Source organism: Cimex lectularius, unplaced genomic scaffold (assembly GCF_000648675.2).
Source record: "Cimex lectularius strain Harlan isolate CLEC.00 unplaced genomic scaffold, Clec_2.1 scaffold46, whole genome shotgun sequence".
In the NCBI taxonomy this organism is placed as follows: domain Eukaryota; kingdom Metazoa; phylum Arthropoda; class Insecta; order Hemiptera; family Cimicidae; genus Cimex; species Cimex lectularius.
The window spans coordinates 53537-78295 of NW_019392654.1; the positions used below are offsets into that span (position 1 = coordinate 53537).

Here is a 24759-nt window from a genome sequence, read left to right on the forward strand (position 1 = left end):
ACTTAACGGTCACTAAATACTACACAAGAAGCTAAAATTTTAAAGTCGTGTCCATTTGTCCCGCAGTTGCGTTCATTTGACTAAACGGAACTTGCGTGCACATCGGTGCTTTGATCGCAGTTCGAAGAAAATTCTGGTTAAGTCAAGACCGAAGAGCTTCTAATAAAGCTTATGCAATTTATAATAAAAATAAAAATGCTAGGGGAAGTAAATACTACAAAATTGGCAATATCCCTATTCATTTTTGAGCAATTTACTAGAACGCGGGGCTGCAGCCTAAAAAGTATGGGAAGCGTTGACTAGCATCATAGTATTATATTCGTTTCCATGGCAATTCCCCACCACACAACTTTCTCATCTCCGCATGCGCTCCTGTCGAATTTCCAGCCTCCCGGATCATTCAATTTCAGACGTTTCAGTCGCCTCCGGCTTCTTCGACGGTTCAGGCCGCCGTTCCCGCTCAACCTAATACCATTGGACGGACATTTGAGTCGCCACAAGGGAAAAGTGGAACTCTTAATTCCGAAACATTAACATTTCTTCAAACACTGCCACAATTTTTTGTAAAAGTCCTCAAAGAGAACGAGATAAAAAAGAAGTGGGAGGTTCCTGTTATAAAGGTGAGCTTTTTTAAACAAAATATTGAGGATTATTTCTTTTTTTTTAATTAAAATCAGTGAAGAACGGAAAGATTTCTTACCCCGGGTCATACCTTCCAGTAGGTTCGGAGAAAACCGAATTTATAACCCTTAGTCATATCCTTCACTTCATTCTTGTTGTATTCTAACTGTACTGTTTTAACTGTAGTTAAAATATCCCATAACATTTGTGAAAACAGTGATAATCCATGGATTTAAGCAGATTTTGAATGCCTTACAGTAATTAAAAGTTAGGCAATGTTTTCCTCATAGACAATTACAAAGGTGTAAGTGTCCTTGCATTCTAATAGTCATTCAGATCTTTTTTCCGAATATTGCGTAATTCGTCCTTGAACTTGTCGGTTTTCATTAATGAGAAGTCGATTTTTTTATTTTACCTTTGCGATGCATAGTGGGGAAGCGAAGGCCGATTGATTTTTTTTACTGTTTGGCCTGTTTTTCATTGCAGGCCGGTCCTTGGTTTAGTCTCGGAACAAGAAAAAAAGCTCCGTGGCATGACATATAATCACTTTTGGTATGACAGTCGGATAACAGTGTCATGTATGGATTTTCAGAAAGGATGATGTTTTTCCTTTTTCACAATTCGTGGAACAATACATTCATGGATAAGTAGCCAAAGACAGTGTAGTCGTCGCCCTATGGACATTGGACTCTATATGCACCCGGCAAAACCTTATTTATCAATTATGTTAAATTTTGTAAAACCCAAACAATATGCAAGGTGATTACAAATGATACAAAATTCAATAGTAAAAATAAAACAACCAAAATTACTGATTGAAATAGCTAGGTTATATGCAATGAGGAGGAAGAAACACCCATATCATCTTACAATATGAAGTAACTGCTCAATGGAGATATAACCTGGGATAGTTAGGGATCCTTAACCATCCTTAAACACTTAGAAAACCCAGGGAATGGAATTTCAGCAATGACAGTCAATGCCCTAGTACTCCTTAAAAGAAGGATCGAATCGATTGCACTAAACTAAAGGAACTAGAAAGTACAATACGCTAAAAGCTGCAGTGCTTGAAGAACAAAAATCAGGACTTCCTAGAATCCATATTAATCATCATCATCTTATCTTGAGCCATTAATTTAGATTTAGGCAATACTTTTTACTGTATAACAGTGCTATCATGTTGTGGATATTAATGCATCTTTTTTGTTTACCTTTTCCTCAGACTAAAAAAAAGGAAGTTTTCCATTGTTCAACCAATCACTAACCTATACAAACCACATCACCTTCCTAATTCCTGCTGTCCTATTGGTTTATTTCCAATTTTTGGAAAAATCTTGGTAAAACTTCTACAAACGATTCTACTTATTCGTGCAATGTTTTAATATTATTATGGACTATTAATTTAGATTCAGTTGACATCATTCAACTACCTGCAGTGCTTGATGGGGATATATCTTATTAGGGAATAGGCTATATAACTGGTTGGGTTGGATGGAACTTAACAGGTTTTCAAATCTGCAGGTTTTGAGGTTTGAGAAGGAAGTTTTTTTTTCTTGGAGCTATTGATAATTCAAATTCATTTCAACAGATTAAAATTTATTTGGAATCATTATCCTTGTATAGATCAGTTTTATTTTTATTTGGTCTTATGTACAGTTGAAAAAATAACAGGATTTGAAGTTACGCGACAGTTCAACTAAGTTATATAAATGAATCACCTCTTAATTGGACTATAGCTTTCAATAGACTTTGGCCAAATTCAAACAATATTGTTGTATAAAATCTTAAGGACTTAATGTTTAGTCGTCCTTGTCACTGATACCATTTCAGCAATGGGCTTTGGAGATAGTTATCATTTTTAGGGGAAAAAGTCATATAAATTAAAAACGGAAGGGAGGATTTTCTGGTAGGTTTGGAAGTTATTTTTAATTCCGAGGGAGGATCTCTTTCATTTTTTGGCTGAATGTCCCATTCTTTCAGTATTTCCATTTGTGGAAACTACCAGAGTTTTGAAAGGGTGTTTGACCGCAAAATGTAATAACCCAGATTGTTTAGTCCTGATTGGTTTTACGAAGACGCAGTATCACAGAGAGCTTTAATGATATATTAGAAACGCTAATAGTTTTAATTACTTTTTTGTATTATTTTTGAATGTACATATTATCTACTATCCAGATGAATCAATTTTTTAAAATCACACTTACTTGATATTTACAGTTATGAATTTGTATTAAGTAAACATTTTCTCTGGAAAGTGTTTTTCACTTTCTAGTGGAATGCACAGACTGGGGGAGTTAGATCAATTTTTATTTGGGGAATTTTGTTTTAAGTAAGGATTTTCTAATTAAATATCTGGATGGTGTATTTGATCCAAAAAGATTAATTTAATACACCATTGTTTAATTGAATTCATGGAGGTACAGATATGCATTGGTCCATCAATTTAATTATCAGTTCTGGGGCGACACACTATTCATCTCTGGTTTGTTCTCTGAAGTCAATCTAACTGAATTTTTTGTTATTTACTTACTATTGTGTACTTTGTATAGCTTTTTTAATTATTTGTTTTTTTTAAACATATTTTTTAAATTTCCTTATTTTTTTAATAATACCAGCAACAACCTCTGACAGACAGTTATATTTTATATATATGTACATATTTTACAGTAGTATTTTTTTCTTTCGATGTAAATAAAAGATCTATCTGTCTAACAAATATTTGCAATATTTGCTAGTTTTGTCATTTGAGTCTCTTGTAGGAGAAATTGGCCTGTCACATTTGTCTAACTTGTAGTATAAGTTGCCAAGTGACAACACTCCTTCACACTGAAACCTCATCTACCTTTACTCATTAAGAAGGTCTCGGGGCTAATTTTGCTTGAATTTCCTTGGAGGATGTGGTAGATTTGAAAGTGATGTGTCATACTTATAGATTATTATGAATTTTCAGTGATTGATGAAATTTTTTATAGCAGGTTTTGATGAGGTGATGTATAAACAGTAGGATGTTATGAATAGTCCAGTGTGAAACATAAAAAGGAGCATTTATAATATGATGGAGAATTTTAGACTGAATGTACTGGGGACGTTGGGAATTGGCATCCTTGGTTGAGCCCCACACTTCAGAACTGTATGCCCAGAGAGGTCTTATCATTGTTTTGTAAATTAAAAGTTTGTTTTCAAAGTTTAATTTTGATCATGAGTCAAGTACTCTTTAATCATTTATAACTTTGATTTGTTTCTTGTCTTTTACATCTTGTGGGGATTCTAAGTTAGTCGTTTATCCATGAAAAGTTCAAGATAATGTACAAGGTCAAGGCAATGAAGTAATTACAGAAAAAATTAATTTGTTCTGACAAAAAATGCTGACAACAACGACCCACTTATTAAGTCTAATTAAAAATGGGGTGGAGTCTCTGATGCAGTCTAATGAAGAAAAAACAATGTTTTTGTTAAATGGCAGGAATATGTACTTCTTGCGGTAAATACAGTTTTTGAGGGGTGTGTGTAGGCAAAGGTGTATGATAAATTGTACGAATGTTTCTGCTAATTGACAGATTAAACTGTGATAAAAATCGCTTTAAGAATTAGGAATTATTGGGCATGAATTTGCATTAATTTGGTTATCATGACCGTTGATATGAGTTGTTTGTGTGATACCAAACATTTATCTATTGAAGGTTGATGTAATATCCTTCCATAAAAAGCCATTTTCCTATCAAAAATTTGGCAAAAGCATTTTACAAACTAACAAATTAATGTGATTGTTCATTTTACAGAAAAGAACATGAAAGAGAAAACACCGAGGGAGTACAGAGATGTCGTCATCGTCGGAAACGGTCCTTCTGGGCTTTTTATGTCTTATCTACTATCAGGAAAGTGTCCAACTTACAATGGAGGAAATCATCCTGAGTTGATTCTTGACTCTGCTCTTAATTGCCTTGGAAGTGGACGCTGTCTATATGATGCAGACTTAATTACCATTGCACAGGTGTTGTATATTATAATCATTAATTTATACATGTTTTGTAATATTTTTTATTTTTTTGTTTTGCAGTCTGTAGAAGGAAATGGCACTCCGATTGGCATTTTAATGGATAAACTGCTCAGACCAGGTGCAGACATAGGTCTTGATATGCCATCACTTATCGATTGGAGGTGTCACAAATCTTTAGATCATGTTGTTATCGGAAAAGGACCGCCGGGAGGTATATGGCACACGATCGAAGGGGACACACTCACTCTTTCTCCTTCCAATTGGATGGAGCTCCCAGGTTTCCCTTTTACTGAGTTTGAGAATTCAGAAGGGCCAAAGCGAGTAAAAGCTTCGATTGTGGCACGGTATTATACTCAGTATGCTCGAAAAATGAATTTACAACAATATATGAAGCGAGGAGTAGTCAACTGTATACGCCCCTACGAGGACCTAACCGATGATGAGAACAAAACGAATTGGGTCGTTGAAGGCAATGATCTAAATGGTGCGCGGTTCTCATATAAGTGTAAATATGTAGTGCTTGCGTCTGGCACTTATGATTCACCTAATGTGCTTGGTGTGGAAGGTGAAGATTTACCATGGGTTTACCACAGCTTAAAGGACTTTGAGGATGAATTTGACAGTGCTCAATCGGTGTTAATCGTCGGTGCGGGACTGAGTGCAGCGGATGCCGTCAGGGCTTGTAGATTCAGATTAGCAGAAGTTCATCACGTCTTCAGGAACCCTAAAAACCCTATGGAGAAAAGTCTTCACTCGTCAATGTACCCCGATTACCACAAGGTAATTTGTTCCTTCTCATTACACAAATAAAAATTTTATATGGTAATAATAAAATGCTATAACTAATAGGCTTATTGTTTCTTCAATGTTTTTAAACAGTTTAGTTGCATTTAGAAATTATTCTGGCCTTCATATTTTGTAAAATAATAGCATTGAGAACATTGTGAACTGTAGAAGTACATAGAATTTTTTAACAGTTTCAATGGGGAGGAGGTAAATGGACCTCCTCTCGTCCACCCATCTTTATGGAAGAGGAAATTTACCTACTCCCTGTCCGAGAATGTTAAAATTTTATTAGTTACCAAAAATGGCATTATTTTTGTTTTCTCATACTGTTCCTTTCACTAGACCTTCAGTTCGAGTTTGCCTACCTTAGGCTGCAAGCAACTTAATTTTTTTTTTTTAGATTTCACTGAAATTTGGTAAGAGTGCTTAATTTTAATGTTTTAAAAATAGATATTAATTTCTATTTACAGTATTACCTCACACTATGAGCACAGTGAAGGAGAGTATTAATAACTGGAGCATGAAACAATTCCTTAAGCAGTGGAATTTAACCCCCAGACATAGGCAATCAAAGGAGTTTTTTAAGGTGATCAAACCAGCAGAATCGAAATGGCTATTCTCTATCTCAAGGAAGGGAATTAGGCGGCTGATAGGTATTCTGGGGGGACACTGCCCACTGAGAAGATAACTCTCCATAATGGGTATTCTACCAGATCCCTTTTGCCGTTTTTGCGAAACAAAAGAAGAAACGGCAAGGCAGTTGAATTTAAAAGGGGAGGGGAGCCAAAAAATTAAAACTCAAGAACATTACAACAAAAACAAGAACCAATTACATTAATTATCCGGAGGATTTATTAACCCTATTGAAGGAGGATGAGGAAGAAAAAATGGATTTTATTCCATTTTCCAAAATAGAGGATTGGCTTGTTCCCCAGGTACAAGTGTTTCTCTTGGCTCTTCACCCCAAGAGATATTTGACGATTCAGTCTCGCTGGATTTAGGCACCTGTGCCAAATGTTCCCACATTGTGATTCAGGCAGAAGTTTTGTTTAAAGCAGTTCCCCCTGCTAATCATCCTGATTTTACATTTTCTGGGCAGCAAAGACTTAAGAAATGCCCAGATCGAAATGAGCCCATCAATTATTTTAATTTAATCTTTTCTGGTGAGGTTTCGAACTAGCATAACCCAAGAAAGTAGCATTTATACTTGAGAATTTTTTTCTAGGATTGGAAAAACATTTCTGTTGAAGAATTAAAATAATTTATGGGCTTAACTTTTCATATGGAAATTTTTTCCTCAAGGATTCACGGGACAGATTTCTTGGCTTCCGAGAGGCATTACATTCCTTCCCCTGTAATCCGGCCTCTTAGTCCTTCCTGTAGTGGAATATTCTAATAAAATGGACAAAATCCACGAGCCAGGGGAAAATGCATCAATTAACGAGTCTATGGCTCAATGGTGTGGTCAGCTCCGGATATGTCAGTATTTACCACATAAAAAACACAAATATGATATAAAATTATTGATGCTAGCGGAACCAGAGGGCTCAGTTCATCGCTTCTTAATTTATACTGGAGCGAGGGATCAAGAGCTTTCTGGTAAATGTAAATTAATTGCACATGTACATAAATTACTTAGTAGTCCCAAATTTTATTTAAAATTATTAATACAAAAAAAAGCATTGATCTCCTGCCAGAGAAAACAGCACTCCACAGGTCCCCTTTCACCCCTCCAGAAAACATAACTCACAAGAGGTTATAAACAGAAAATTAAGGAGTGATGAAGTAGTTGAGTGTTGGTCCGATGAAGGCATCAATATTTGCAAGTGGTAGCACAAAAAACCCATTACTTACCATTTCATCCAGACATTGGGGAGAAAAGGTAAGTACAATCATTGTTCGCAGGAGCTTTATTGTAGAGAAGCCTGAAGTGATCGTGGTGCTTAATAAGAATATGGGAACCATCTTAACCAATTCCTTGCTTATTATAAATTCTTCCACAAATCATTGAAGTGGTACAAAAACTAGGAGTCCACATTTTCAAAATTATATTGGCTAATTCTTTCTATTTGTACTGCTAATACAGTGTAGGTCCCAAAATGAACATGTAAATGTTCTGCTTGAAAATTATTGATGCCTTATATCAAATGGAACTGAAAAACCTTGCTCCCTGCCCGTTTAAGAGAATAAAGGCCATCATTTATAATCATCTGCCAGATTATTTGCTGAAGGTATCTTCGAGAAAAAAGAGAAATCTTTAAGAAATGCAGTGTTTGTTATAAAATAACAAAGGCATAAGTCAGCATATTTTGCTCGGGTTCCAAGGGGGAACTGAGATATATCTTGGAGTTTGTTTTAAAAAGTTCCATGAAGATTTGAAATTTCAAAATAAATAATTTTATAATTTTAGTTACAATTTAATTATAAAATTTATTTATAGAGTTAGTTAATATGATACATTAGTATAACGTGTGTACTATTTGTATTTGTGTGTGCCTGTCTGTGTCTTATATTAATTCTTACATGACCATAATTTTCATTTAATTTGATTAATATTGAGATTTTCAATTCATAAAAAAATATATATTTAAAAATAAGCATATAAAACTTGAAAGTGTATTATTGAATGACAATGAAAACTGCACTTTAGCAATTGTGTGAGGCAGATTGCAAAACTTTTTGAAATTTTGTTGTTCTATATACCTAAATTATCATTATTATGTACTTTACCAAAAAGTATGTTTAAAAAATATATCCTATAACGAGGGGTTTTCAGCAAAAAAAGTCCCACATTGTAAGTGTTAAGTGTAGTGATGTTATCCTGGTTGAAGGCAGACCACATGTCATTTGTTGATTTAGATTGATTATACTGAAGCTATGTGATACTTTCTAACCTTAATCTTTTCATATATATGTTTATATTATTTTTTAAATAATAATTAATTTTTTTTGTTTATTTTATAATTGTAGGTTGTTAAACAAATACTGTAGCATGGAATTTGATTTATTAACAGAACATTTTCATTCTCATGCAATGAGTCCTCTTCATTGTCTATCCAGTGGATTGTGTGGGAAGTAACACTACACATGACACATTGTTGAGAAGTTCACTGAAGAGGACTCATGTCATGAAATCAAAAATGTTCTGTTAATAAATAAAATTCCATGCTTCAGTAATTTTTCAACAACCTACAAAACAAATAATAAATACTTTTCTTCAAACAGCTTGTACAATAGGTAAAAAACTAACTATTCGTTGATTTCCATTGCTTGTGTTTTATAGATATGGCAGATGATGAACATTGGTGATGCTAAATATCCAGGATACTTTCCATACCGTGGTTGTAGTGTCCTTTCCTTTTATGAAGAGGGCAGAGAACGGTATGCCAAGTTGAGATATGAAAATGGCACAGTTGAATCTGTCCAAATAAATCTTGTGGTGATCCTTATTGGCTCTACTGCTGACTTGAGGTAAGCATTTTAAAACAAATGACGAAGAATGAAAGTTTAATTTTAGGTTGTTTTTTTTAGGTATACTCAGAAAGAAGATTTGGGCCTAACCACGGGCCCAGTGCATTCCAGAGGAAATTCAGTCCTCATTGACCCTACTACTTCTGAAGTACTTCGCCTTCCCAATTGTTTTGCAATCGGCTCTCTCGCCGGAGAAAACTTTGTGAGGAACATTACCGGGGCAGCAGTAATGGCTGCTGCACGCATATATAAATTTCTGCAATAGCAGAAAATGGAGGGAAGAAAGCCTAATACTAAAATATGATTTTTGGTTTCCTGTAGATAAATACTTTCCAGAGTGAAAAACAAAGCTAGGCTGTGTTTCTTGGTGCTGTTTTAATTTTAATTTTTTTAAAGTTAATTTTATTTTTTTAATTATTCATATTTCAATATTAGGGATAGAGAGAAAAAAAGATATTTTTTCAAAATAAATCTCTTATCAAAAGAATTTTTGTATTGCTTTTGCATGTGTTTTCATACTGAACTCCCAATACCTACTGCAAAAGCAGTACAATTTCAAAATGATAAAAGCTATGTACATAGGCATGCACATGCACACACACATCAATGAATGTCGCTATAATGAAAACACATAAGTGACCAAATCTGCTTAAATATGGAAGACCTGACCTGCTTAAAATCGAAAAAAAAAGTTCAAATGAATTCAGAAAGATGTACCATGGTAATGTTAATGCAGGGTCGCTGGATTCTAATTCTAAGTTTACAGCGATGAACGTGTCAACACCTTAACTATTATGGCCACTGATACCCCCCCCCATGGTAAAGTTACATCTATACAACAACAAAAATAGTATGATGAATGAAAATAACATGTTTACTCAATAATGACTATCTTTACAACAGAGATTAGAAGTAAAACTTGCAAATGGCCTGGAAATTTATTCAGGTTTTCCAAGCCAAATTTAAAATTGATAAGAAAAACATGTTAACCTAAGTTGATTTAGAGTTGGACAAAGAAGAGGGGAGACATGACAGAAAATGGTGCTGCAATTTCTTAATTTTATCTAGTGTTTTAGTGTTTACCCTTTTCTATTTTATTACCATAAGGGTAAAGCAATCCCATTGTTTTTCTTTAAATTTGTGTCATTTAAATTGTAAATATATTTTTATTATCTCAAGTTAAATAAAAAAACATCTCTGAAATGCTCAATGATACTCAGGTTAATGATTAATAATTTAAAAAAGAGTAATTATATGGCTTTAGTTTGGCCCCGCCATTTTTAAAATTTTATCCCAACTTATGAGACCAAATAAACTGAATCCATCCATCTCAACAACCCTCATTAACTAAATGTTAACAGCCGAGTACTCACATGTGTGACACTATTGAAATGTGTTAACCTGTAAGCCTGTACGCTCACCGACATCATACTCCTTTTCAGGAAAGGAGAAAAAAACTAGTGAAATACTTTCTGGTAAGAGAAAAGACAACAATACATACAAATAAAAATTCTAAACGAAAAACGCAAGCAAGAGACACCACAACAGCGCTTAAAGTAAACATGGGACTTGGGCTGACCATTAGCAAGATTGGAAGACAGAAGTTGGACACAGAGAAGTCTGAGTCTGAAATGGTGCGGAAACAATGGGTGAAGAAAGTAAAAATAAGAAGAATGAAAGAGATTGGGAGAGAATTAGCTTCTATAATGGGCTGGAAAAGAGAGGAATGAAAGAAGTAGAATTTACTGTGTAAAATGAATGATAAATGGAAATAAAATATACAAGTGTGGAAACATATTACACTTCATAATCAAAAGTAAAAAGTAACCTTCAATCAGATGTATTGTCAAATGGTGTATTTATATTTACCAATACAGTGCTTCTATTATTATTATTTTTATTTGCAACTAGGATTTGAGTTGAAGGTCTGGGAATTGATATGGGCAGTATAAATGGATTTTCCCACTTCTTAGGTACAAAATTGATTTTTTTAAATATTATTCTAAACTTGAAGTATGTATCAATTTAAGTTCAATTTGTGAAAAAATAAATGTAAAAACTTTATCTAGTTGGAAAAACATAGTTTTGTAACTTTTTTTTTTAATTAAAATGTGTATGTTATTTATTAAGGCATATAGTATTGTACTAAGATAATTACATTGACTGCTGGGGCAATAATAGAATATTTATACTAACATGCTCACTAACCTGACTGCCAGCATAGAGAGTTGAATTACACTTTGTAAATTCCTCCTGGGAAAAGAAAAATAATTAAGTTAAAACCAGGGATTGGTAGACAAGGTGTATACAATAAGTAGATGTTATATAAATAAAATTTACCCTATGAAGGCAAAAATCCTTGCCTTAAAACGGCTTCGATGAACCACCTAACTGGGCTCACTGTACAACACTCACTGAACAATTTATTAACGCACTTTGTGAAATACAGGAAAAGATATAAAAATGGCTCAGCACCCCTTAATAAAGTATACAAGAAATGTATTTTAACAGATCCCACAAAAAAATTATTAAAAATAACATTAACCCATTTATGTTTAGTGGTTCAAATTACTTAATTGCAATTAATTATACTTTTTATGTAAGGTCTTGGTTGAGATCAAAAAGCAAGTGTCACCACGTGGATTCGAACCCATCAGCCGAAGGTAGTGGTTCCGAATCCCGCTCTTGACACTGTTTCATCTCAACCAAGACCTTACATAAAAAGAATAATTAATTGAAATATGTAACATTGACCTACAAAAAGAGAGGAATATGATTTATTGTACAATCACTGCATAAATAATCCAGGAAAATCTTTCTGAGGGAAGTAACTGAATTGAATATGCAAACCTCCTTAAAAGACTTTAAATTTTTTTAAATATTTTTTTAACCCTCGGGGTGATGGTGTTTTTGAAAAAAAAGCCCATTTGTAAATATGTCGGGTTTGAATGCAGTGCTGAGACTTTATTTTTACAAAATAAGAGCAAATACTACCCGTCTAACCGTCGGCCTAGCTGCCAGTGCCTTTAGAATTTTTTGGAACGTTTCGTCCTCAACGGCCGCCCGGGATGCACATCGGCTGGTGGCGCCATCTTCCCACATCTATGTAATTTTTTTTAAACTTCCAGTGGCATTGGATTTTATAGAACTTATCTGGTATCTGAACTCATCAAGAAGCAACGGTAATTTACGATTTGAAGAATATTAACACTTTTTTTATTCATCACTTTAATGAACTTGAATTACAAGATATGAAAAAAATAACACCTCTATTGAAACTCCATTTATAAGTAAGTAAAATGTAAAGGAGGAGTGTGCTCGTAGCAGTTCGTAGTGCTTCATTCCTTTACAATGTGTATTAATGATACGGAATTTGAACAAGTACTTATTTCAATGAGTGTTAACTGAAAATAGTTTATAATTAGTGCTGGTTATTTCAATCATGACATTTGATGCGAAACTGGTTTTGCGACAGTCTTCTTTGTTGTTTTCACTCATATTTAGAAAACGGGTTCCAAATAGTTAATTTTCTGAATCTATTCAATTCTCAGTTACTTTAGGGCCTCTTTTGTCCCCTATTTTCATAAATAACTTTTACACTGTGTTAATGATATCATCTATGATTATTTGAAGATTGTGAGATGCGGCCTGGTGTGACGTAGGTTCAGAAAAACACTTTATTTATTGTGCCAATGTTTCCATCTTTATTGAGATCATCTTCAGGGCCTGGGATTTATAAACATTGTTTAAATTATACAAATACATGTATGATATGAAAAAATGAATTTATACAATGATAGAAATTCATTTTTTCACATTTTACATATATTCGTATAATTTAAATAATGTTTATAAATAATACAATCACTAAATACCACACAGATATCACCTCTCTTACCTTTGGTGATGATCTAAAGATTTTTAAATCAGTTTCTTACATTTATGACACTTAATTTTCCAAAATAATTTAAATTCTCCTCATTTTTGGTATTTAAATAATGATATAAATCTTAAAAAAAAACATTATTAATGATAACATTTTAAGATTTCCTGCTAAAGCTCCCCAACTTCTGAGATTTATGATTTGTTTTTCTCCATATCTTCCAAATAGTCATGTGTTAAAATTAACATGTATGTGCATAATCAGACCCATTCTTGAATTATTTTCTGTAGTTTGCATCATCTACTTCAGGAGTTCCTCAGGGATCTCACTTAGGGTCTCTTTTGTTTCTTGTTTTCATAGACGATATTTACACTGTTAATTAAATCGTTTGTCTTATCATTGCTGATAATTTAATTTGATTTAAACAATTTCTTCTTATTCTGACACTTAATTCTCCAAAATAATTTAAATTCTCCTCATTTTTGGTGTTTAAATAATGATATAAATCATAATACTTAACAGCTTTCCATATTCGCTTCTCAAGGTGCAATAATTTTAGCACAATCAATTGTACACCCTGCTCAATTTGGTCCTAATGAATCAAAGAATTTGATTATTAGGCCTAATTGTAGTAGTCATATTTCTTTTTAGGGTGATGTGGTCCAAACTCATTTTCTTCTGATAGGTATGTTGGGGTTTCCTACTTCCAGAATACGCACGATAAAGAAATGTTTTTCTGAAACCTACATCACACCAGACCGCATCTCACGATTTCTAAATAAATATCGATTAACGGTCACTAATCACCACACATTCATACACCATATTGAAGCACCAACATGTATCACGTACCCTATTATTCGGAGTTTTTCCTGTGCCCATTGATGCATTCTGCAGGGTTTTTTTTCCAAATGTGGGACTCTTGGATTATTTGGGTCTGTCTTATCTTTTTTTAAAGATGCTATTGGATTTTCTACACTACAGAAAAGTTCAGGCACTATCATCACATCAAGTTCTAAAGTGTCAAACCATATCAAACAGTCATTTTTAACAGAAAATACAATTTCTCTTATCGCCAATTACCAAAATAAATAATAATGATCATAAACCGTCACAATGGTTTAGGTGTTCATCATTGTAAGATAATGGTCCCAGCTTCAAATCCAGCAGCCTTCCATTCGAACCTGACATACTTATAAATGTGCTTTTTCTCAAAAATACCGGCACCCTGAGTGATGATATAATCTCATAGTTGAAATGCCCTCATTAAAAAAGTAAAATAAAAATTGTTTCTCTTCTCTTTGAAAAAAGAATTGATATAGCAGCAAAGGCCGCAAAACATACATCATTATCAGAACTGATTCTAACGACAACTACAGCCTTAAGGACAACACTACACACCCCATTTACAATATTTATGTTTTGCGGCCTTTGCTGCTATAACAATCCAGGCCGCAAAATATACAGTATTGTAAATGGGGTGTGTAGTGTTAGAATGACTGTCCTTAAGGCTGTAGTTGTCGTTAGAATCAGTTCTGATAATGATTTTAGTCGGAAGTGCAGTCTTGATTAGGTGTTTCATAGACCCAGTAGTTATATTTATTTAATTTATTTTTTGATTCATTACAAATGCAGGCTACTATGCACTGCTACGAGTTCACTACCTCCTTGACTTTTTACTTACTTATAAATAGATATTCAATAGAGGTGTTACATATTTTGTTTTTTTAAATCTTGTAATTAAACTTTAATGTGATGAGTACAATAAAAGTGTTAAACTCTCTTTTTGTAAGTTACTGTTGAATTTAGTTTTTTTTTTTTTTAAATCTGATAGATAATTTTTGTTTATAAACTACATTTAATTAACTGCAGGCTTTATATATTTCTTGTGTTGAGCCATTTTCTGACATTTCGCAAAGTGCTACTTGTTAAAGTTGTTCAGTGTATGTTGTACAGTGTGCACAGTTAGCTGGTTCATCATAGCTGTTTTAAGGCAAGGATTTTTGCCTTCATAGGGTAAATTTTATTTATGTAACATCTACTTATTATATACAGCTTGTCTACCAATCTCTGGTTTTAACTTAATTATTTTTTTGCCCAGGAGGGATTTACAAAGTGTAATTCAACTCTCTATGCTGGCAGTCAGGTTAGTGAGCATGTTAGTATAAATATTCTATTATTGCCCCAGCAGCCAATATAATCATCTTGGTTCAATACTATCTGTCTGTAATAAATAAAATACACATTTCCAAAAATAAAACATTATCTACCTAAAGACTTACAATGAACATAGAACACAAGTTACAAAAAGTTTTACACACATTAATAGATACATATATCAAATTTAAAAAAAAATATGGTACACAAAATCAATTGTGTGCCTAAGAAGTGGGAGAATATCCAGCTATACTGCTCACATCAATGATGCCCAGAACTTCATCTCAATGCCTAGTTACAAATAATAACAGTAATAATAATAATAATAGAAGCACTTTTGGTAAATATAAATACACTATTTTACAATACATCCAATCGAATGTTTTTAATTGAATCCAATTTACATTTTAATATGTTTGCACATGTGTATATTTCATTTCCATTCATCATTCATTTTACACAGTAAATTCCTTTCTTGTTCTGCCCACTATAGAAGCTAAGTCTCTCCCAATATCTTCTCTTCTTCTTTTTCTTTCACTTTTTTCATCCATTGTTTCTGCACCATTTCAGACTTCTCTGCGTCCACCTTCTATCTTCTAATCTTGTTGCATGGTTGGCCCAAGTCCTCTGTTTGCTTTAAGTGCTTTTATGTCATCTTTAGCTTGCGTTTTTCCTTTTGAATTTTTATTTGTATGTATTGTTGTCTTTTCTCTTACCAAAAAGCATTTGCCTAGTTTTTTCTCCTTTCTTGAAAAAAGTATGACTTTGGTGAGTGTCCAGGCTTCAGGCATAAATTTTGACCTCAAGATCATTTTAGATAGCCTAGCCCAATGTTCTTTTAGTTTATTCGCATGTTGTGAGTATATTCTGTTTGTTGTATATTCCTCCCCTTAGTTAGTGTTGATTTACTTTAGTAATTTCCCTTAATAAAAAGTATGACATAATATTACTAATTAAGGTGATTATAGTTTAATCATTGTTGAACCGCCTTGTTTGCTTTTGTCAGACATTATTTTGTTCTAATAAAGTAATATTTTCTTACTACATGTATTTCGCTTATGATAAAATAACCCTCACCAAGACTAGCAAACTCACTGCTTCAATTAGAGACTAAATTCAGAAGAATGATAAAACTATTTACTGACCATTGACATCTGTGGAAACATCTACACAACATGGGCATATTCAATGGTGATCCCATTTGTAAGTATGCAATGAGGAGGAAGAACCACCCATATCAGCTTCGAATTTGAAGCAACCGCTCATAACCTGGGATACAAAGAAAACCTAGTGGATGAAATTGCAGCAATGACCAATACTTCTTAGGAGAATGATCAATTTGATGGTACTGAACTAAATAACTAGGAAAATACAATAATCCAGAAGGCTGCAGTGCTTGGGCAACAAAAATCACAACTTCCTAGTATCCATCTTCACCATCATCATACTTGTTTGCCTCCGACCTTTCTTCTTTCTAGAAAAACATTTTTCTAAACCACACTCTACATTCTCTGTATCCGTTATTTCTCAAAGCAATGGAATTTCTCCAATCAAATTTTTTTATATCATCTTGGGTCATTAATTTAGATTTAAATTAAATCCTCCTAAATTTAAATTAAATCCTCTCTAACTGATGCTAGAGCTTTAGAGTTTAGGGTTGGATCTTCTACCTCTCCTGTGCATTGGGTCGATGCATGAGTTTCACTGGACAGCAACCATGTCCGTTGACACTACGTACACCCCGTATAATATACTGATGTAACCATGGTATCATCAAATCCAGATCCCATCATAGATTGTCGAAACCTAAAGGCATCTCTACTTTTTACTGCGGTGGTTTTCAAAATAGTGCATTAAACTAAACACCTACAAAAAATCCAAGAAGAGAAGCTTTATACTTCGTCAGAGCACTCTCTCACCAGTCTATGACAATTTTTTTTACAGACATGGATCACAATCCGTCTGCCGGATTTATGGGAATTTTCTTCCTGTTTCTGTTTGTCTTTTATCTGCATGATACCATGATTAAAGTATAATTTATATATTTTTATAAATCGCAAAAATCTTTACTCCATGAGTTTCCTGGCTTCATTTCCAATTAAATTCCAAGTCGCTTTTGTCATTTATTTGAGCAGTCAATCCGGTTCAATCAAAGCGGGTCTTATATTAGGGATTTCTAATTTCCCGAGCGGTCCTTCTTGTTTGTGTGAGGACGTCAAGTGTCGTGAAAACCGCAATAACTCAAACACGTGCCTGTGAAGAGGGGTCGCGCCACCCTTTTCATCATGGGACACCCTTTGTTTACAGAATGCTGCGAACTCGCCGGCAAACTGATCCCGACCGTGAAGGGCTCTTTGTTGAATCGAAACCGGCTCGACCACGGATGCCAGTAAATAACAGAGCCGACCATTTACCGTTTTGTCGACAAAATACCAAACTCCTGACTAAATTCAAATTCCATTTTTACATTTAGATATTCTTTATTACACAAATACGGTGTACAACAAATGAAGTACTTTGGAAAGGATTTTATTTGTAATAATGCAGTTGTTATAATTTGTCAATTAAAACTACACTTGTCATCTATGTGTAGAGATTAGTGACCGTTAATCGATAGTAATTCAGATATCGTGAGATGCGGTCGGGTGTGATGTAGGTTTCAGAGGTGGGCACTCTCAACACGACAACAAGAATGGCACACTTAAGCAGAAAACAAACACTTTGAGCCCTGAAGACGATCTCAATAAAAGATCGAAACGTTGGCACGATAAAGAAAATGTTTTTCTGAAACCTTCATCACACCCGACCGCATCTCACGATATCTGAATTACTTGTCATCTATAATTCCCTCATTAAAGATGACGTTGAAATTTAAATCTGATTATTTATCTTTATTGGAAATAAAAATACAACAAAGTTGGAGTTTCAAAGATAGATGTATAGATGTATTAGTCGGGGTGTGGATTATACTGCTCCTTTAAGAGTTATTGTATCTCCCTTAATTATTGTATCTTGCTTCCGGTAAGTCCTAGTTCATCAAGGAACTTGATTAGTAGGCCCGGTTTCAGTGGTTGAATCTCTTCTACGATTACATTGTACGTCCCGAAACACTTCTTCTTGCCGGCAAGTGAAGCACCACAGTTTGTTACTAGGTGTCTTGCTCTGCAGAATCTGCACCATTATGCCATTCTTCATTTAGTTTGCAGTGTCCTATTAAGAATCCTGTTAAGATTCGCAGTTTTTTCCGGCTTCCAGTTCTGTTACCTCTTTCCTTCCAAAGTTTGTTAGGAGGTTCTTGGATTGTTTGTGTCCAATGATTGAGTTCCTTTGTTCCCTCATTTTCTTTTTATCCTTCTGTCTGAGGTGCTCATTGATAGCGTGCATTCCTATGCCCCAAAAGGGCTCGGGACCTATCAGCGGTTTATCAGCCTCTTTTCTTGCGAGGGCTTCTGCTTTATTGTTGCCTTAAGTTGAAATTAAAAGCATCATTACTTCAACAAAACTTATGCAACAAGATTTATCTGCTTCCGCTCAGGTTCGCATGGATTATTCAGAGTGTAAAACAAAGCTCACGGAGTATATATACATTTTTGTTTATGTTGTGTGCTGATCGCAGATCGACCAGTTGAGGTATAGTGGGGAATGTTAAGATCAGGTGTGTAGTCTAAGAGAACGGGAAATCTGAAGCCATCAATAGTGTCAGGAATGCCATAACTGCATATAAATAAAAACCAAAAGCTGATTTTCTGGATTGTTGCAGCAAAAAAGGCAAGGGTGTTTTTGAGAGAGCACGAGGAAACAGTTTATGCGAAAGTAGATGAAGAGAATAAGAATGGGTTGAAGTACAAGACTGGGGGACCGCGGTAGTCGAGTGGTTAGCATGAGAGACTCTCACGCCGCGGTCGTGGGTTCGATTCCCACCGTCGCCTCTGAGTGGTACATTTTAAGAATTGAGGTTCCAGTAAGGATCAAGATCCGTCCGTTTGAAGAAAGGCTTCTTTTATGAAGATGCTTCTTTCAACGTCATACACTGGGCAGAAAAAAATAATGTTGTTCCAATCTTGAATCTCTGCTCCGCAAGGATAATTAGGTTGTTCTATGATAAACCGATAGAGGTATTCACGGTCTTTCTTTTCTTAGCATTATGGCCAGCTTATGGTTCAACCTTATTAGAGTAGACAGTCTTTCTTGTTCAGTTTGACCCTTGACTGAACCTTTTCATATATGTTTCCAATTTTCAAACACACATTCACATTTCTTTTTAAAGTAACTAATGAATTTTTGCATAGCTAACTTCCTGCTTCCTCACTTCCATGCGGCCAGGCGTGCGTCTTTATCCACGTTATTATTGTTCTCCCGCCTTTCTCGTTTGGCATACTTATATATCGTCTTATTTAATGGGCCTTTCCATTGGGGTTTCTATTATTTTGTAAGATTTTAAGTGATGTTTTGTATGACTTATACCAATTGTGTGAGTTTTTCAGTCTCTTTGGTACTTTCTAAATGGTTCAAACAGAATCTGATGGTACTAGAAAACAATAAGCATAACATTTTCAATTCCTATGAATTTAAAAATAAGATTTATAAAATTAAAATTTATCTCTATGTGGATTATCTGTTTCTTCTAATATCTTCTAGTCAGCTGCAGTACCTTTTGAATATTTTTAAGAAAAAAATTATACTTTTTATCTAAGGTCTTTATAAAAAGAATAACTAATTAAAATAATTAATAGGTCAATTATGCTACTAAATACGTATATTTTTAATATTTACCAACCGCCTATATAACTTATATGAAAAGGAAGGAAATCAATCAATAACATACTTGGATGAACAGTAAAATGGGCCAATTGATAACATTTTTACGCATTAAAGTTGTAGACTGTGGTAGGGTTTTTAATTTCAGATACATACATACATATCTACAAAGATGGATTGAGAGAGGAACCTGATTTCTATGGGGTTTACACTTTAGCAGTACATGTTTTGGAGAAATAACAAAAATCATTATCCAGGCGCTCATTCGTAAATTTCTTAATCCCGAAACATAGCTAGATGACATTGAAAACACAAACACCCGTCCCTCTATGGTCAAAAAACTTTTACTTATGAACCTCATCTACCGGGTAATTTAAAATTTCTATTTGCTATGTACATGATATTAAAATAACCTACAAATACAACAACAAGGTGGCTTCACTTCAAAGTAAAAGGCCTAGGAAGTGGAAATCCAGTTGAATGTGGTTTACTGATTAGTAGTCTGGGGTGTGTATAATTAATTGGTCAGACCAAAGAAATAATAAAAAAAGCAGGGTAGGCCAACGCAAATTAGATTGTAAAGATCAATCACGACCTGGCACAACACTATCCTAACCACCACTTGTACTACAAACACAATTTCGACTTGTAACATATTAAAATATGCGATAGGAAAGTCAGAAATGAGAGACGTTGTTTCAAAGAAATGTTTCATGTACAGGGACGGACAAAAACGGAAGGCAAAGGAGATTCTAATTCACCTACACATCTGCTCCTACATACCACCGCATATTCCGGTCAATGCCTCTTGCTTTTGGGAGAGAGAGAAAGAGTGAGAAACGTGTCAACCTTTGGCTAGGTTGGAGAAAGGACTGATATCTCTAAAGTATAAAAAATCAATAGGGATACGGTCATATTCTAGACGCATTTATAGAAGAAAAACATCCTAATAAACTATTTTTTTAAGGCCTTCATTTTCATGAATGATATATAATAATAACATAATATTATCTAATAGCTTAAAGATATCGCCATGGTTTCAGGGTTTTACGTCGTTAGGGGGTCTTGATTTACTTAAAATTGCGTTCAATTAGAACGTATTAAAAAACTCAAATTTGACCATTTATATTTTAACTTACATTTAAAAAGCCTACAATTATTACCTCAGAATAACAAAATTATTGTTTCTTATTCTAGAGTCGGACTAGTTGTGATCTCAATAGATGTGTTTGTTTACAATAACTTACCTATGCTGACCAGTTTTTTTCCATTGAAATACGCAAACATTACTTCTCCAGTAAGTTGATCTGAGTAGAGCCACCTTACCCTTATCTGCGAGAAGACTGGACATAATGTGATGATAAAATGGTGCATGTTTTCCATAACAATGTACTCATTGGACACACTTCATTGTCATTTAAATAAGGTCTACGGGGCAAATTTCAACTTTTCACCACTGATTTTTATGATTCATCCTCATGGAATTCAGAGCAAAATGTTTACTTAAGTAGTTTTTTCTGAATCAAAATCGAAATTCAATTCCTTATAACGTCATATCTTCCACACTTGAGCGAGGGAAGTATTGTCCTGGTGTATTTCTTGGCGTGGCACTCGCCTGATCCTAAGATCCTACCTGTCGATAAGTGTTACCAAGTCAGACAAGGTGCAGATATATCTTTTTTCTTCCTTGCGGGGCTGTGGTACCGCAAGGAAGCATCCTGTCCTCTCCTATACAGTATACACTGCAGATATCTCTCTAAATCCTAACACATACCTTGCTCCATTCGCAGTCGATACACTTACCCTTTCCTCGTATAAAAACCCAGAAAAAGCTGCCTCCAGCATCCAAGCCAAATCGATATCCAGTAGGCCAAAAGATGGAGAATAAAAAATAATCAAAATAAATGAATCCAAACAAACTTTACCTTACGCCGTTCAAAATTTCCAACACTCTTCTTTAACAACATACCTACACCGACTGCTGACAAAGAGAAATATGTAGGCATGTTTGTAGATAAAAGACTGACATGGAACCCCCACACTAAACTGAAAAGACAAGAACTTAATAAACGATATAACCTCTTATACCTGTACTAGACAAAATATCAAAATTTTCACTAACTAACAAACTGTTAATGTACAAGACTATTAATTTGCGTCTGGCAGAAAAAGTCAGCGAGAACTGGCGTTCCTGGATGATCAGAGACGACCAAGCTTGTCATTTTATCAACTTCATAGGTTTTACAATGTATATAAGTCAGAAACGAGAATTTTCGTTATAATTGTGGTGTTGGACCAATAGCTCGGCCATCTCCGATCATCGCGGTCCGCCTATTTTCGCTTTTTTTTTATCTATCACAAAGAATTCCTTCTCTTCAGTGGCTTTTGAGTGTTGTTAACCGCTGAACTGGGGAATCGTTCCGTTTGGACCTTCAAATGTGAACTAATGAGTCTGCTCTTCCTTGTGTGCGGATGGTGCTGAATGTGTAAGTTTAGTTAATACAAAAAGTGATATGCGTCTGATAGAGCAAAATGTCGAGAGTAGACAGAACAAAATGATAAGAAACATCAATAATATTTACTACATTGTTCATTTCAATAACATCCATTCTTCATGGGCAAGAGATAATAAAGACACATTGAGCTATAAAGGCCCACACATTTGCAATTCATTTATAAGCAGATACGTTTAAACCTAATGATATATGTCTAATTGTCTCTTAGACAGTTTCTATGAAAAAACAGTGTATATTATTAAACATTTTACCACCAAAGAAATAACCAAAGTAATAAAAACCAATATAAATTTTAGGAAAGCTCCATGATTCCAGCTTATAACAAGAGAATTTTAAAAATTTCCGCAAAAAAGGAAATTTAAAACTGACGAAATTGTTTAACGAAACAGTAAAACTTAGGTATGTCCTTAATGTGTGGAAAATTGCTGAGATCACCTTTATAGTATAACTAATTAAATCACCTTACGAAGGATAATCCAGTCGACCCATTCACTTCCAGTCGCCCCAAAACCATTCGAAAAAGTTTTTCTAAAAGACTAAAGTAGTTCCATCAAATCAGTTCAATCAAAAAAAGGAAAGAACTTGATTTCAAATTGACCAACTTTATTGGTTGGAAGGAATTCAATACAAAATAAAATAATGATTTATAATCACATAGAAGCAAATCGTAATACAACGGTTCCAAAATAAAATTCTACAAAATACAGGGTGTCCTTTTTAAGTAGCCCGGCTTTCTCTTGAGCCAATGCTATCAAATAAACAAAAAATACGAGTGTAATATTTTTTAGTCTAGTTTCAAATTTTTACCTTTTTTTGGAGAAAAATTATTGCATCCTCCGAAATGTTGGAAGGGTTTTAGGTTTTTCAAAAAATAAAATTAGAGATATACTCCGCACATACAATTTTAACCCGAATCGCTCTCATCTTGTCCACGGGCTTTGGGACTCTAGTCCTATGGGCTGATGAATCCAATTAACTTCTAATGGCTTACCAAACCTTGGAATTTTCTAGCCTGGGCAGAGGAAAATCCCATAATTTCGTACTCTTGTCATCATCAGGTGGTTTACAGTATCAACATTTGGTGTGGATTTCTCGGAAATAAATAAATTAGGTCTTACTTCTACGAAAATAATTTAAATGGTGCTCAGTTCTTCAATTTTTTGAGGGAGGTTTTACCAACACTTTGTTCCTCTGCAACAACGACAAGGAATGATTTTCCAGCTTGATGGATGCACCGCACACAATTCTTTGCAGGTGAGACGTTATTTGAATCGTCACTTCCGGGATAGGTGGGTAGGACCTCATGGCCCGATCTGTTGCCTCCTCGGTCACCCGATTTAACCCCACTAGAATATTATTCCGTAGGGCCATTTAAAACAGTGTCTACGCCGATCATAATCCAGCAACCTCAGTTGAAGAACTGCGGCAAGGGGTAGAAAATGCTTGTCAATCCACCACCTACTAACCCTATCGCTCTGAGCACCGGTGAAGAGTGGTTAAAAAGAGCAAATCTTTGCATCTTTATGCAAAGCAGGCAGTTCTAACATGTTTTTTTTTTTTTTTCATTTGTCATTTTTTGACCAATTTAAAATCCGATTGCACCATTGTTTTCAGCGTAAAAAATCCGTTAAAATGGTGTGTCAGGATGTATAGGTTATTTGAAGGGGGAGGGATTTTGAAGTTGAACTGGGCCTGAGGTACCCTGTGTAATTTTTCTTTAAAAAAAGGTAAAGATTTGAAACTAGACTAAAAAATGTACACATAAAAAATAGGCACCCTGTATAGTTTGTAAAATTGCATATTCAACTGGATTGAATTGGAGTTATAGAATTATCCGATATTTGATTACTATTGGCTAACGGTTAAAACAAAATTTCAAATATTCAGTATGTATATGTATTTTATGTAGATGTAATTTTCGGGGCGTGTACTGCGCCCTTTGAGAGTAATTGTACTCCTTGATCTGTGTACCTATAGCACACCGGTGAATCCTTACTCACAAAGGAGCTTGATTAGTAGGCCCGGTTTCAGTGGTTAATTTTCTTCTCCGTTTAAGTTGTACATCCCAAAACACTTCTTCCTACGGGCAACGGTGGTGCCATAGTTTGTTTGTAGGTGCATTGGTTTCCTTCTGTTCTTCTTAGTAGAATCCGCACCTGTCTTGGTGGGTTATTCCTTCTATCTTCTTCAGATGCCCATTCAATCTACAGTTTCCTGCCAAGAATCCCGTTTTTCCAGCTTCCTTTGATGCATTCTGTTATTTATTTCCTTCCCATAATTTAAGATGGACACTGTATAGTAGATACCCCTTGGTTTCTTGGCACTAGCTCCATAGACATATGATCTGAACATCCCACACATCGACCTGAGATCACACGGTGTGTTTAAAACCATTATCTATACGTCTTCAAAGCTCCCGAGCATCGAAGCCCGCCATAGTCAGCACATCATAAGACGACTGAACAGGACAAAGCCAATTGAGTTAGTTCTGTAAAAGTTACGATGTGATCTCATACAAATAAACTATGGACTTCATTAGCCACCAACTAAATTAACTATTTTAAAATAGT

General features: G+C 34.6%; 1 protein-coding gene across 1 annotated transcript; it reads left to right on the forward strand.

Moving 5' to 3' along the window:
- Window positions 1-406: 406 nt before the first annotated feature.
- LOC106672910 (oxidative stress-induced growth inhibitor 2-like) lies at window positions 407-9361 on the forward strand. Its single transcript, XM_014404715.2, has 5 exons — window positions 407-620; window positions 4401-4612; window positions 4679-5398; window positions 8688-8875; window positions 8936-9361. Exons 2-5 carry the CDS (start codon window positions 4409-4411, stop codon window positions 9138-9140), a joined length of 1317 nt encoding a protein of 438 aa, XP_014260201.1. The 5' UTR covers window positions 407-620; window positions 4401-4408; the 3' UTR covers window positions 9141-9361.
- The last annotated feature ends 15398 nt before the right edge of the window (window positions 9362-24759 follow it).

Excerpts from the sequence above, each read along its gene's own strand:
- LOC106672910 (XM_014404715.2), top strand. The coding sequence starts at position 4,409 with ATGAAAGAGAAAACACCGAGGGAGTACAGAGATGTCGTCATCGTCGGA. Across the intron at positions 4,613-4,678 it reads ACTTAATTACCATTGCACAG|TCTGTAGAAGGAAATGGCAC; the intron begins GTGTTGTATATT and ends TTTGTTTTGCAG. Across the intron at positions 5,399-8,687 it reads TGTACCCCGATTACCACAAG|ATATGGCAGATGATGAACAT; the intron begins GTAATTTGTTCC and ends TGTGTTTTATAG.